Source organism: Lipophrys pholis (genome assembly GCF_963383615.2).
Source record: "Lipophrys pholis genome assembly, chromosome: 19".
Classification (NCBI taxonomy): domain Eukaryota; kingdom Metazoa; phylum Chordata; class Actinopteri; order Blenniiformes; family Blenniidae; genus Lipophrys; species Lipophrys pholis.
The window spans coordinates 8002292-8017762 of record NC_137647.1 but is presented as its reverse complement, the minus strand read 5'-3'; the positions used below and the strand labels follow the sequence as shown (position 1 = coordinate 8017762).

The 15471-nt window shown below is 41.1% G+C and overlaps 1 protein-coding gene across 1 annotated transcript; it reads right to left on the bottom strand.

Moving 5' to 3' along the window:
* Positions 1 to 801: 801 nt before the first annotated feature.
* On the bottom strand, positions 802 to 15409 carry tbl3 (transducin beta like 3). Its single transcript, XM_080487921.1, has 23 exons — positions 15244 to 15409; positions 15063 to 15114; positions 14380 to 14475; positions 13874 to 13921; positions 13611 to 13752; positions 13439 to 13523; positions 13072 to 13242; positions 12859 to 12934; positions 12644 to 12740; positions 12324 to 12550; positions 11964 to 12105; positions 11349 to 11407; positions 11165 to 11271; positions 10747 to 10882; positions 8916 to 9155; positions 8701 to 8771; positions 7275 to 7431; positions 6537 to 6595; positions 5863 to 5966; positions 3646 to 3717; positions 3091 to 3249; positions 2432 to 2525; positions 802 to 1761 (listed from the first exon to the last, which is right to left on the bottom strand). The coding sequence occupies exons 1-23, from the start codon at positions 15273 to 15275 to the stop codon at positions 1395 to 1397; spliced, it is 2793 nt and encodes a 930-aa protein (XP_080344047.1). The 5' UTR covers positions 15276 to 15409; the 3' UTR covers positions 802 to 1394.
* Positions 15410 to 15471: the final 62 nt, after the last annotated feature.

Below are 15471 nucleotides of genomic sequence, written 5' to 3'. Positions count from 1 at the left end.
CGTACATGAGAGCAAACATACACTTTGACCTGTCACCGTTATCATCCATTTATATGTCTAATGTATCTAATTGGAACCAATCCCAGTAATACATGTAGCAATAAGGCAGTAACACCCTTTCCATCACATTAATACGAGCTCGTGAAGCAGGAAAGAACCAAAAAGCTTTGGATTGCGAGAAGACGACCGTACAACTCCGGAAAACTCCTGCATACACAGGGAAAACGTTGAAACTCCACACAGGCAGCACTGAAACTATGCGTTAATCCATATTTTAATTGCCGTCGGGCAAGCGTGCAGACCATTACACCCTGAATCATTCATTCATTTTGAAAATAAGAAAAAGCAAAATGCATTGAAGTTGAGAATCTCGACAAAAATGGATTCGAAAAGGAGCAGGTGGAAGCAAAAGCTTATTAAATCCTTCTCCCTCTCCAGTCAATCTGTATTAGTAGTATCAGCAATTAAAGGTCATAAATGTAATTTGCCCTACATCAGTTCATTTCTCTATATTCACCAGATGACGTGGCTTATTATCTGGATTTCTGGTTGACCTTGGATGCACGACACAATAGTTTCAGATGATCCCGAAGAAAGTATGTGACCAACGCCTGGGTCTCGTCAACCTGGAGCTTTACCGAATTAAGTCAAAAGCTCCAGTCAGTCCACGTCTTGTTGACTTTTCAAAAACATTAATTTTGAAAGGGCAGTTTGGTTTTAGAAATAGTGTATTGCAAAAAAAAAGAAGAAAAGAAAAGGGGGTGACTGGTGGAAACACCAAACGAGGAGCGACTCGACTTTCCAATTAAAACTCAAGGGTCATTTATTTGACAAGAAGTGGAGCAAATGGAACACCAATCCTCCACCCTGATACCAACAAATAAATTATATAATAACTAATTTAAAAGACTGAGAAAGAAAACGTTGGTATTTTTGTTTAACAAAAGTGACTCATCTTAAATTAGAATTTTTTTATTTCAAAAACGTATTTATTATCACATAAAGGCATCCATGTTAATATAAAGGAACCTTTGTGTGCGTTTCATAAGGGTGACATCAGGAAAATGGGCTGTCGTGGTTGAGCCGGTTCAACAGGCCGACGCAACAATGCTGGCTCGCTGCCCAGAAGTCTACAAAGCAATTTCTTCCTCCCATCATTCCTTGCTGCTCTTTTCCTCCTTGTGTGTGGAGAAAGCATGGTGGTGGATATCCTGTTTGAAATCAGTATGTGTCCACAGTGTAGGAGATTGAATGTCTTTCGTCCTCAGCTGATGAGTCGCTCACAGAACGGCCTATTATCAGGATGATCATCATTTCATTTTCACCCCATCTAATGATGTGAGAAGGTGAAGCCTCCACAGCCGGGTCATCGGCGTTCAGCTTGACGAAAAGCGTCAGCTGGGGAGAGTCAGGGATGGCGAGGCCGAAGATACCGGGGGACACATTTTGCCTTTTACGGGTGTTTCATCCTTTTCAATGACTTCCACGTCTTCCTCTTCTGAACTCTCCTCGCTCTCCGAGCGGTGGTTTCCATTGGTTTTGGGGCTCTTTCCGTTCCCTCGGACTTTCTTGGTTGCACTGACCTCATCCGCCTCCTCCTCATCCACCTCTGCAGGGCAGTCTGGGTCTTCGTCCTGTCCGCTGTCATTGTCGTCACCGTCGTCTTGTCTCTCGTCATCGCCACCTTTTCCTTTCTCCGTGTCAATAACAAAAAAAGGCTTTCCAAGAGGAGTAGTATCCATTTCCTCATCTCTGTCCATGCTGCACAGGATGCAAACAACACAAGTCAGACATACGCATCACAAATACTTTCAAACAATAATAAACTAAACATACATAAAGTATGATTTTCTGTGTTATTTGTATTGGTTTTAGCTGCCACTGCACTTCTTTAGAGGTTAACAAAACAAGTCACAAATTATAATGGCTGTGAATACTGCCCATGGAGCAGAATGCACCATTGCTTATCTTTAAGGGACAAAAACACATTTGTGTTTTACTTTTGCAGCGTCGATTAAACCAACTTTTGTCATATAAATACAATACAAATTATTCAGTTGCTGACCTAGAAACAAAGCATTCTGAGCATCCATAACAATTTTGAGTTTTTGAACGGGGAGCGACCACAGATGTCGTGTGCTCAGCTTAAAGGTAAAATAGTTCAGATTTTCTGCTGCCATGACAATTACAGTTTCTCCAACCAACCTTTGAACCATTGACCTTTCCCTGGAACTACCCACTACCCATTTAACGGCAACAAAATACAGCAACACATTATAAGATTACCATTCTAAAAAGCTATTTTAATCTATTTGGATTAACCAAGACTGTAAATCTCAAATGTCAGCTTTAACATTAGCTTACTGATATAGACCTCACGGAGCAGATCTGGGTATTGTACCACAACATGGTGTACAGTTAGCTCTCGTACCTGGATGGATCGCCAGTCACTCTCATTTTCTGCCACATGTAGTTCAAGAACATGGACGCCTGCAGCAGATTGCCAATCCTCTGCATGTGTCTCTCTGTGGGAGACAGGGCATAGACAGTTAGCTGAGATTTAAAATCACATTTCAATCATTTTTTTTACAATTCCTTGTGCTATTCAACTGAGCGTAGTTTTCAAATATACTTTAAGAACACTACAGAAAACAGGGGAAATACGCCATGAAAAGTAACTGCAGGTGTTTAGTGAAGATCGTTTCTACGGTCAGACGCTTGGAAACTGACATCAAACTTTTCAAGTATAAGTTCGGAAAGCGAGCTTATAACCAGATATTTGTGGGTCTGTTCAGAGAGGGCACCTGGAATAAGACTTCTGCCAAACCGATCCTGTAAAACACAAAATCTGCGACGATGACCCCGGAGAAGCCGAAATGAATTTTCTTCCTTGGCTGATGAATCTTTATCTTGAAAGCGACTCATTCTATTACATGAGGATCTACGTATACTCCACAAAAGAAACGTGTTGTTTATCTTTCTGTGGTTTGGTCGTTTTATTGCCCCATCGCTTTAAATGTTCTTACAGAGGCTGTATCCGTGTTTATAGTGCGAGTCCACAGACACTTGACAACGCTGTGCTCTGCTGACCTGTGTATGGGATGAGTCCCTCCAGGTGTGTTCGAGCTCCCTGATACTGCAGCAGCTCCTCGGGGGGCAGGTGTGTGAGCAGCACCTGGAGGACGGCCTGAGCATCCTGACAGTTCCTGGCGTTGGTGTTCCACATCACACAGTACCGCAGCAGCGCCTCTGAGCGGTTAAACGTGAGATCAGGGGCAGGTACCGGGACAGCAGCCAGTGGAAATGGAAGAAAGGTTTAGGAAAACAAATTTCATTCTTCTCTAAACAGAAACATTCTCTGCATTGTGCCGTCTGGGACGAGGCTAGTATTGTTTGAAAGTGAGTCATTCTCTTTTCAGAGACCAAACACACTTGTGTAATTTCAATTGTTTCGCCATCTGCATTTCTGTTTGGACTTCACCTGCTTCTCACGAACAATACAGCCAGTCGTAATCGCATATGATCCTCTTTTTTATCTCAATATTAATCTAATGTTTATACTGTGGTCAGGCAGCCCGCAAATATGATTCTTTTGAAGACTCTTTCATAACTCAAAGAACGTTTGAGGACACTTTATGGTGTTACCTTTCTGGTCGACGCGAAGTTTGAGCAACGTCTTCTGCAGAAGCTCCTGGGTGTTTTCCCCCTGACGGATCGCTACAACACAGGACAACAAGACAACATTAGCACTGAGTCAGTTGGTGAGAAATATTTGCCTCATGTTAGGCAACTGAATGACTTCCTCTTATTTACTGTGCTCACAGATATGCCTTTACAGTTTTACTTTTCTATCATACAAGTTTTTAGGGATGTACAGATACTGGTATCGGTCCGATACTGCACCAAGTACTAGAAGAGGAGAAAGATAGTTCGCACAACACCAGCAACTTAATCACCAATTATTCAGGTAGAATAGTTTGAAACTTAATTGTAAATGCGGTTAAATGGAGTTCGCCGCAAGAGCTGCAGATTTTGTTTGACATCTGCCGCTCTTAGCAGCAACAAGGGATGCTCAAGGGAGTTGGTCACCAGTTAACAGGGAAACCAGTTAATCCGAAACACCGGATGTTGCTCTTTAGTTTAACGCAGTATGCAACTCCAAATATATAGTAGTATAAATTAGGCTTTATGGCATCTAATAAGTACTCGTATCTACACTCGGCAGCGACAAGTACCTAAAAAGGTTAGTACTCATACTTGTCATTAAAAAAAGTGGTATCAGTGCATCCATACAAGTTTTATAATAACAAAAAACATGTGGAATAGCATGTACATAGCAACCTGTAGGTCCTGGTAGTTAAGTAAAATATTATTTTTGTTTTTGTATGAATAGAAAAGGAGGAGGCGCGTAATCTCCCACTCAAAGAGCAATGACGGTATCGGCTGCTTTTCTTGAGCTTAAAGCTGAACTAAGCATGAATAATACCCCTATCCATCATAACAAAGCCAAGAATGCAACAGGCTTTTGTTTAAGCCACGTGCAAAATGTCGCGCGTTAATGCACACACTGGGAGAATGAATGGCACGCTGCTTTAACGGAACTGCAGTAAAACAAACAGAGGAACATCTAAAACAAAACAAGACGTTGAAATTCATGTAACCTTTCAAATAAAGAGGGATTTCAAAAACATAATTCGAACTACGTCTCAGCCCTCCATCGATCAAGTCACTTCTAAACTATGGAAAGGTCAAATGAAAAAAACTATGGTAAATTGTATTTGTGTACTATTTATATTAGCAGTTAATGGTATTGACTGATGCATTTTTCTTAAATATATAGGACAAATGTGAAAAACTGCTTGAACTATGAAAGCGCTAAGTGACAGTAGCTCTTCTTAAACATACAAGCATTAGGACTAGTGAGTCATATTTAGAACTGTCCTATTAGTTAATAGCACATTTTATTGTAGTGCATTGGTAATCAATAAAGAATAGATGATCCTCAAGTGGAATTAAGACCTATTTAGAGAATCTTAACAGGAAACTGTGAACTATGTGACAATTTTGGTCACTTTCACACCAGGTTGTAAGACGTGTGATTATATAACTGATGATGGATATTTATACTGACTTAAGTACAAAAAAAATATCCTTCAACATAACTCCAGAGTTTCAGTTTAAACATCTTTGAACAATAAACGGTTACTTTGCTGTTTTTTTTAATACAACTCTAAAGCTAGTTTATACCAGCACCCTTTGAGCAGACCTGCCCTTGAAATGGATTTAGGGTGAGATACACCAGAGAGATCTAATCACTGCATTCAGAGACGAGGGTGACGTGGATGAGCCCCATTAATATTGCCACATACAAATGAATAAAATTGTTATACGTCATACAAGCACAAAACAAACAAGAGGTTTGACAGAAGGGCTAAATTGATTTTGTGAATGGATTACACAATGATTTATCCGTCTGGTCTCTAGTTGGGTATCCACTCCAAAAACAATGTTTATTTAGAATGACAGATATCAGGAAGCTTAGTGCGGTCAAACTGTGACTGGATCGCCCAAAACACTCAAAACAATGGCTCGCTCTTAAGTGTCGTGAAGCGGATTAAAGTTATTTTGCTTCTGACTTGGCAATAATTCCTTTTGTAAAAGTCTCGCCGCTGAAGAAAGGGAGCGACAGAGCAGCCGAGAGCGGTGCATCTTGAATGGGCATCGTAAAGGAGGCAGACTGACAACACCACAGACGGTTAACGCCCGTAAACAAATAAAAACACACAGGCAGAGATCAACGGGGCATTTTGTGTTAATCTCAAAAGAAGGACTGAATACTGTGGGATGTGTGCAGGGCTATACCTTTGATAACAGTGAGCACAGTGTGAGGCTGATCCAGAGAGATGGCGAGACCCAGGGCCTTCAGGTATTTCTTTTCATGGAGCAGGTTGGACAGCTCCTGCTGCCTTCACACACGAACGCACAAGTTCGAAAACAGGAAGGAAAAATGTGTGAGCCGGGTGGAGTTTACAAAGTGAGGGTGTAGGTTTAGTGCAGGTGAACTGGAAATCATAGTTATTAGAAATAATCACGCGTCTTGTCTGGTGAGAGATTACATAAAGTGAAATAGGTTTAAATTTATGAATCGCACAGCAGATTTTGTTAAAATAGTGTATATCTTTTCATGTATATAAACAGAGCACGTTATAATTCTTTCTTACATACACTGTGATGTATCGAGTTTCAGCACGCCATTTCACATCAGTGTCACATCTTAACCCAATACAAATTAGTGTTGAGACTTAGGATTACCTTTAAGTGGTGACAAAGGTGATAATCTCTAAAAAGGTATCAATTCTCATCAAAGCACCGTATCAAATTTCGAAAACAGTAACTCGACAGGTGGAACTGCGAGCGATTCTTCCATCAACTCCAGCAAGTGTCGAATTGAGTGAACGAGCGGGGACGGAGGGCGCCGAGACAATGAAAATCAACCTGTCACGCCAAATCAGCAGATAATCGTTTGTGTAACTCACTTGAGAATTTGATCCTCCTGCTTGGCCTGCTCCTCTGCTAGTTCCACCTCGGTCACATCCTGAAAAAGGTACATGACAGGCAATTTATTTTGCTGTGACAAAGCACTGACATCTGGCAGGAAACGTCCGGCTCAGCCACAAGTCAAAGATCAGACAGCTCAAAGCTTGTGTCGACACGTGAAGCATCGAAACAAAAAAAATCTCACTCTAATTTGCTTTTTACTTAAACAAATATCCCTCCTCAATATATATATAAAAAAAAAACTGACTGATACAGTACATGTATTTTTAGATATTCATACTTTTTATGAACTCAGTGGATGAACAAGTGTGTGTGTGTTTTTTTAATGATACTATATTTGATGACTGTAGAGAACGACAGGCAATAGAAATCATGGCGAGAGATGGCTATGTTGCACTTGGAGCAATATAAAGAAAACCCGACTTGAATTGAAATCTTTTCATATATATATATATATATATTTTGTGGGATATTTTGTTATTAAAATTGATTTATCTCAATCATACTCCGTATATTTACTCACAAAAATGGTCTTAACCCCTACATATAACGCTCTTCTCAAAAACACCCCAGTGAACCCCAGCTTTTTACAACGCTGCGCCCGCTGAAGCTCTCACTCGAAGCTTTAGTATGTTGCGTACAGTGTGCCGGACCCGTTCCAGGAATCGGACGTTTGGAGCCACTAAACTTGGGGATTCTCGTCGTAAGTCACCCACCTCCCACACGGTGATATTGGAGTCCGCGGAGCCCGTCACCATCCGGTCGTCTTTGCGGGTGACGTGAAGACCCCACACTTTGTCCTGGTGGGCATCCAGTGTCTTCACACACTCGTTGGTCTTGATGGTCCACAGCTTCACCAAACCGTCGGAGCCACTTGAGAAAATTAAAACAAGATGTCGAATCACCACTGGGCACGAGCAGACACTTTTATTTAGATGCACCGCAGGGCAGGAACAGAGAGCGAGGAAGTCAGAATCCTACATTCACGTCATATAATGAGTATTTTCAGGCTGACACAAGGTTTTACCTTTTGTTTATATTTTAATATCGACACTTTGGTATTGGACACATGTTGAAATGTATCATCCCTAAGGCCTCAAAATAATGTTAAAACTGTTTTAACAAATATTTATAAAGTAAATTTAAACCCAGATTTTTGTAGTGATTTTGGTGAGAATATAGGCCACTGTAACAAACGCACAAAGGTTGTGGCGTTACATTGGTCTTATGATCTCGGATAAACTTCCTGAGCCTGCAGCTTAAGGTTGAGATTAATCAACAAAACATGAGCGTGACAAACGTCAAATCCCATGAAATGCATTACGGCATTCAGATAACTGAAGTCACATCATGAACAAGCACATTTCAGGTTTTAATAACCCACAGAACAATGTGAAGCTGCTCCGATTAAAATGACCTCTCTCTGGCTCATTTCATGTGTCAGCATTTATGTGTAATTGTATGTTGGACACGCACCTAAATATATTCGAGTGTCATTGAAAAACAAGATTTTTGTGTGTTCGTTTTAAACAAAATGTATATAAACTGTTCAGAAACAAGCATTTCTTTGAATTTCGATTGTGAAAAGAAAAATTCTGATCTTAGGAAATATTTATGTTCACGAGTTATTATAAAGTAATGAAGGGCAAATACACAAGAACATCCATGGCAATAAAAAACTGGAATTGTATTGTTATTAGTGTTGTCGTTCCTGCCTAGTTACTGTTTGCTTATCTAAAATTCACATAGTTATTTATTAATGTTTTTTTTATCAGATATTTTTCCTGTTGTAAAGACTTGTGTTAAACTGTTATACACCTGCTGTTGCTTGAGCTGGAGTTTCTGTCTCTCTTGGTTGCAAATGTACTACTTCTGTGTGTATTTAGATCAGTGATAGGAAGGCCAGTCTGGTTTCTGTACATTGTTTCAAACCTGTTCTCACGCAACATGGCATTTAATGCACTCAGTGTATGCCTCAGCTGCAAAAATAATAATAATAAAGGCTTGAAATGTTTATGTTTCTCTGTGATAAATGAAATAATATGGACGTTTCATGGTTTAAATATAAAATTGGAATAATTCAATGTTTGTTTTGGTGGTATTGTGGGGAAAATGAAATACATTGGAAGTAGGTCTGATCACCTGGTGAGCAGCTGAGTGCCTCGGCTAACAAAGATGACCTTCAGGACCGACGCATCATGGCCCTCAAATGTCTTTAAAAAAAAAAAAGAAGAAATGAGCCATTACAAACAAACAACACGCAGTCACAGCAAATTGTAGATAATAGTCAACTGAGATTTTCATCTAATTAGAAGATAGAGAAGTTTGAAATGCGCGCTCATGCTGCCGTGTCCCACCTTGAGGCAGCTGAAGTCCTGCAGGCTCCACAGTTTGGCAGTGCCGTCTGCAGAGGAGGTGGCCAGCACCTGATCCATCGGTGAGAAGCAGACGGTCCAGACGCCGCGACGGTGGCCCCGAAACACGCCCAGCAGGCCCACGTTCCCGTCCGCTGTCAGGGACCACAACTTGGCGGTGCGGTCCTGGGACCCTGAGGCCAGCAGCTTGTCATTAGGCGACACTGCAACGCTGTTCACATCCTGAAGATAATCCAAGGAGAGAAAGTTATTAGATCAGGGCTGACAAACACAAGGCCTGTGTGCCAAATCTACTTTCTTTTTTTTTGGGACATTTTACCACATTCTGCACCATTAGAAATTGTCTCTAAATTGAGATTACAGTAATTTTTCCATAATATTTGTTCACCTTTGGCAAAATACTTTTTTCAAAATGTATAGTCTACGCCACAACCTCGAAAAACTTTACAGTTTAAATTTAAAGTTTATTACGGCACGATTTTGCCGGTCCGACCCACTCAGGATGAAGTTTGGCCGCATGTGGCCCCTGAACTGAAATGACTTAGATTGATGATTAGATGATTAGATAATAATTGACTAGATATGAGTTTAAAAAATTAAATAAAACGTTTTCCTAGTCCCTCAAAGTGCAATGGAAAGAAACGTGTGCAAAACAAATAGAAAATTGAGATTTGGGGGTAGGTTTCGTTTCAAAGTGACTTAAGTGGCCTCCCACCCGTTACTGCTTTAATGTCGAGAAGCACAAGCAGCTTATTGTTTAAGAATCAAGTCTGCAAGTGTCTCCCTGCAAGTGTCATGTTCTTCAGTGTCTCACAATGTGTTGAAATCAGATATTTCAGATATCGGTGGACCAGGAAGTAAAGCTGAGCAAGAACGTAAATATGCGAGCATCTTGGTAACAGAACTCTGCTCCACTGGTGCATAAAGGACTTCCTTATGAGAAGAATCAGCTTTTGTGCGAGGCTGTGGATCAGGAAAACTGTGGTGACCCTGTGGATACTTAATTCTCAGCAGTCTTTTTGTCATGACTTGGATATTAACCTAATAAATCCCAACTATCCTTTACGTCTCCCATTTCTTGGACCAGGATTGACATGTTGAATAAGACATCATCATCTGAAATGCTTGATTCTTGCATTAATGTCTAAAGTAAGGGGGGAAAAAATAGTCTGGTCAAAAATAGGAAATTATGTGTTACAACAAGATGTAAAATTAATAGTTACAGATGTGACCATTGGAAACTGACATTCTAGTTGAATGTAAAACAAGTTTTAGACGTGTGCGGTGGGCTGTGATCGCTTCCAACCACAACTAGGCATCACTGCCATGCAACGTCATGAATACCATCATCTGAACATTATCCTTCTGATACTAAACTTTATAACCCGTCCTATTCATTTTTATTCGTATTCTATTCAAAGTGTTTTTGTTTTTACATTTGTTGCCTTCTGCGTCTGTCGTCACTGTGAAGATGACGTCTGCGCAACTGTTTTGGCTGACTTCATTCTTTTTTTTTTTTTTTAAAGCACTGATATGACCATGTCAAACTTCTAGCAGAGTTATTTGGAACCTATTATGTAATCTTGTCTTTCAGAGCCCAAATCTACACAAACTCCTATTATTTATTTCTATCCTGAACTCTTATGCTGCTTTACAGTCTAACAGGAAGTATTCCTGTGTTTGTGCTATCTGCACTGTAAGTACACAGTTAACCACAGATGATATTTGTGCAGACGCATGCGGCATCATTATGTAACGCATGAAATTATTTTCAGTTTCTCATCCTGGACTGTGGCCAGTTCTTGTCTTGTACCTTATCGTGTGCCTTCTCGGTAGTGCGGGCACTCAGGTGGTGGATTTCTTCCTCCTCCGTAGAAAACTCCGCGGGGAGATCCCACACCTTCACCGTGCAGTCCTGACTACCGGTGACGACGAAAGTCGCTTTCATTCTGGTCACAAACACAAAAACGAGGGAATCGTCACACAGAGTTACTGATGCCACTTCAGCATTGAACAATTTCTTTACTTTAACAAATTAACCCCGCATATGCACTAATACTAGGTCTACATTGTAAATTCATCATTATCGAGATATCAATGTGCACAATATACAGTATAGTAACAATGATGATGAGCAAGTTTATTTCAGATTGCGTGTTCACCCGATATCATGCAGCCTTAGCCGACACATACAATAATAGTTTGTAAGTCACACGAATCGGCAGCCTCACCTGGAGCAGGAGATGGAGCCCACAGCATTGGTGTGACTGCAGCCCTGAGCGACACATCGCACCCGACCGCTGTCGCTGTCCATCTGCCACACGCGCACCGACCGGTCCTACAAGTGGCTTCTTTTAATCGTGTGCTTACAGCTCAATCACAAGTTTGTATTTATTGCAGCGGTGCTGTGCTTACCTTTGCGCAGCTCGCAAACAAGGAGCCTTTTTTGAACACGTCCAGCGTCAGGACAGTATCTGAAGAGGAAACCCAGAAAATAAAGAAGCAGATAGAAACAGTCACTTAAATCAACCAATTCAGCAAATGTTCACACAAATATAAGACGACATGGCAATTTGACAATGCAAGTTTTTCTCCAAAGACAGCCTTGTGTATGAACACTAAGATGAGATTTAAGATCTTTAGATGACTTAATGTATACTTTTGTAGTTTTGGTAGTAAATAAATATAGTTTCAATGTGATTGATGTCTTATTGTTGTCATTCTGGAGAAAAAAGTCCAGTTCCACTCTGCAAATCCAGTCTTTACTGTAGTATTTCTTCCAGCTCACTCACGACAATCAAATCATATTGAAGTGAATATTGAGACAAAATGTACAGAAAAAAATCGCAGGCATTAATAACAGATGTAAACCTTTGTGTCTCAGCATCTTTATCTCTGCCACCTCTAATACTAATAAATTATATATTCTAAATATAATCTGGTGAAACTGGTGGAACGAAACAGAAAGGAAAATCATGGACTGAATGGGTACGTTGAGTTTGTCTCTGCTGCCCCCTGCTGGCCACTCACCTGTGTGCCCGTAGAGGATCTGGCAGTTGTTGGTCAGCAGCTCAAACACCTTCAGCTGGCAACTGTTGGTGGCCACTATAATGTGGCTGTCCCCTTTACCCAGGAACTTAACGTCCAGCACCTCGTCACTGTAACCGACAAACTGTGGGCAGGCACACAAAATACAGCAACACAGAAGACAAATGTCCATTAAAGTGTCAACAACATAAACATTGATGTTTTACTTTAAATGTAAACGTCTTATTTATAACAAATTGCGACGTAAACTATTACTTTAGTTTTCAACTGCACTCTGACATGCCCTCCACAAATATCGCATACTATTACCAACATTACAGTATTTTGTGTTTTAGAGCCCACCTGCTGCTGTGTGCAGAGAGCAGGCAGCTGGTACAGCAGTATGTTGTGTTCTGCAGTGACTGTAGCCAGTCTGGAGGAGACAGGCAAGTGGAAAACATATGTCAGGCTGCGGGGATTGTCGTCATCCTGGTTTTCTTCCTCCTTCGCAGCGTCGGAGGAGAGGGTGGTGGGGAGCGTTTGGGTGTAGACGCAGCGTGCTGTGCTGGCCTCCCACACTCTCAGCACTCCTGCAGAGAACAGAGGAAAACGTTCGAGAGACTGATGTCTTTCAAATTGTGGTGCATGGCTATGCGTTACCAGGAGGAATTCAAGTGCCGAACCTTTGGTTCCAGCGGTGATGAAATGCAAGCTCTTGCTCTTCACTCCAATCTGAGACAAGTCTTTATTCACAGGCAGGACGACGACACCTTCAACAGTCTGGAGACCGAGATTTCACACATGTATTGTAAATTAGTCCCGCTTTTATTTTTCCCATGTATAAAGTAGAAAAAAGTATAAATGGCAATAGTGTGCAGGTAGAAAAATAACATTTTACCTCAAAGACTGGAACAGTTCTTGTGGCTTCTTGACTTTTCAGGTCCCAGACTGTACAGATCCTGTCTCTTCCAGAACTATAAGTTAAAAAAAAAAAAAAACATGACAGAACACAGTGATCAGCCAGATTTGATACACTCTACACCAGTAAGCCAGAAACATCCTGAACGCTCCGACAGTTTGGAACTAAGCCCATATACTGAATGCACCTCACCTGATCATGGTGTCTCCATCATGGCTGAAGCTGAGGGCGGTGACAGCACTGTAATGGCTGTGCAGGACGCAAGCGCACTTGCTGGATTGAAGGTCCCACATCCGAATGCCACAGTCCAGAGAGGAGGAGAAGAGCTGCAGCCGATTGATATCTGGGTGGAACTGGACCAAGCTGCATATAACACACAAGAGAAGTGTCTCTGTGATTCCCCAAAGAATGCAAATAACTGTTAACTAAAATAAACGTGATTGTGAGACTCTATATCATCTGACCTAAGTAAAGCTGTTATTTTAAGACAACAAATTCTTCACCTACCAAAAGATTATATTATAAAAGCTGAATCTACTTCAGAGAAACTGATACTTACTGTACAACGCCAGATGACCCTTTAAGGTTGTGGGTGCAGTACTGTTTCACCACATCCCAAACCTTAATGGTGCCATCACAGCCACCTGCATGAAAACACAGCAAAATAATTATAAACAGATGACATCAGACATCTTGCATGCCTGAGCGTTAATATTAGTGGGGCAGCTGACCTGTAGCCAGAAGAGTGGAGGTGGAATCGAAGGCCATGCTGGCTACAGGAACTGTGTGAATGGCTCTCCAGGTGCGAGTACAGGTAGCTTGTTTCCAGTCCCACTGCTTCAGCAGCAGAGCCCTGCTGGCTGTCACAAGCAGCTGTGGTGGAGCACAGAGCAAAAGCATTAAAGAATAATATGAAAACACGAAACAAACTTATGTGGGGTTAGATTATGCCGTTTAAGTGAAATAACCACAAGAGATTACAGTGTGTCGTCACCTCATCATCTGAGCTGAGAGCAAATGATGTGATGTCCTCCTGATCATCCTGTAGACAAAATTTAAACATGATCAAAAACTTCAAAATGCTTCAATTAATCAGAGCATACTGTATTGCACTATATGGTAAACGATTAATCACTTGAGTTATAACAGGGGTACCTGAGGCAGGTAAAGAAAAACTAAATATTTACATTTTATGTATTGATACAAGTTAATATATTGAGGCTACAAATATATGATAGGAATGTGTGTCACTTTATATTTGGTGGAATAGACAGCTGTAAATATATATCTATATATCTATATATATTTAACTTCACTAAAAGTTCACCACATTTAGAAACGTATTTACTGGTGGTGAATATTTTAATGTCAGCCATAAGAAAATACTTATCCTCGCAGTTTAATATGCATTTTGAAAAGTAATGAATAGCATACTACTGTTATATTCTGTAGAGTTGTAACAAAAGCTGCAGCCTTCGAATGTAAAGAGTCTGAACTCACATGCTCCACACAGTGAACAATCTTTCCTGTGCTGATCTCCAAAACGTTGATGCGCGAGCCACACGTGCAAAAGATGTATTTCTCATCTTTGCTGACCTGAGAAGCAAACACATCAGGTTAAAGGCCAATCACACACGGGGACAGTGGGGGTTCGTCACACTCTACAGGAGTTTAAATGTAAGTCTTACTCTCCGTCAGTGCAGCATATTGATGCAACTGGCTTGTAAATTGGCACATCTTTTTGAGTGATTATGTTCTATTGCAAGTATGCAGGAGAATGGTGGTCTCCTCTAATGAACAGTAACTCCCACTCCATGAAAAACACCCTGATCACACTGGAGAGCCATTTTAGTGCGATATTTCTGGTCCTTTCTTTCTTCAGGTGAGACTACAACCAGCACTGCTCTCAGTAAGACTACCCCCCCCCCCCCCCCCCCCCCCCCCCCACACGTAACCCCAAACCTGGACAATTTGACACTCTGCGCTTTTGAATGTCCATCACAGTTCCCCTAAGTGCAATACACGTTATTCATTTACTGATTATGTGCAGTAATAGCACAATCTTTGGTATATTTGTCACGACCGACTCAGAGATGCGACAGGAAACGAGGGAAATGAAGTGCAGCAGCAAGTTTAACGCCATTTATTTTGAATATTTAATATACACCAACTGGTTCACCCACCTGCACTTTTCCACCTTTGTAAAACGGCTCGATCTTGCTGGAAACAGCATAACTATGAGAGAATGAGAGAAATGGAAGAGATGTTGCTGTGAGGAGTTTCTTGACATGACATGTTAGCCTAGCTCATGCTGGTGAGCTAACCAGATGTCCAATTTGCACGCGCTCTGGTGCACAAACTTACTTCGTTTTGAATTGAAGATTGATATTTGCCATTTTTCTCACGAGAAACGCCGACACCGGAATACTTTAGCCGTTCTGGATGGTTTAAATCACTTATTTCTCATCGCGCACGTTGGATTCCATCAACAATCCATCCCGCATGTTGATGTCTTCGTCGCGTGCGTTTTACGTCATCCAACGCACTGCGCTCTGATTGGCTAGAGAGTTTCCTTTATTTTCCATTGTTTAT

Bases quoted from the DNA above. Each gene is read 5' to 3' on its own strand.
- tbl3 (XM_080487921.1), bottom strand. From the start codon at position 15,275: ATGGCAAATATCAATCTTCAATTCAAAACGAA. The intron at 12,551-12,643 runs GTTCGGCACTTG...TGTTCTCTGCAG, and splicing joins CATCACCGCTGGAACCAAAG to GAGTGCTGAGAGTGTGGGAG. The intron at 5,967-6,536 runs GTGAGTTACACA...TCGTGTGTGAAG, and splicing joins CAGGAGGATCAAATTCTCAA to GCAGCAGGAGCTGTCCAACC.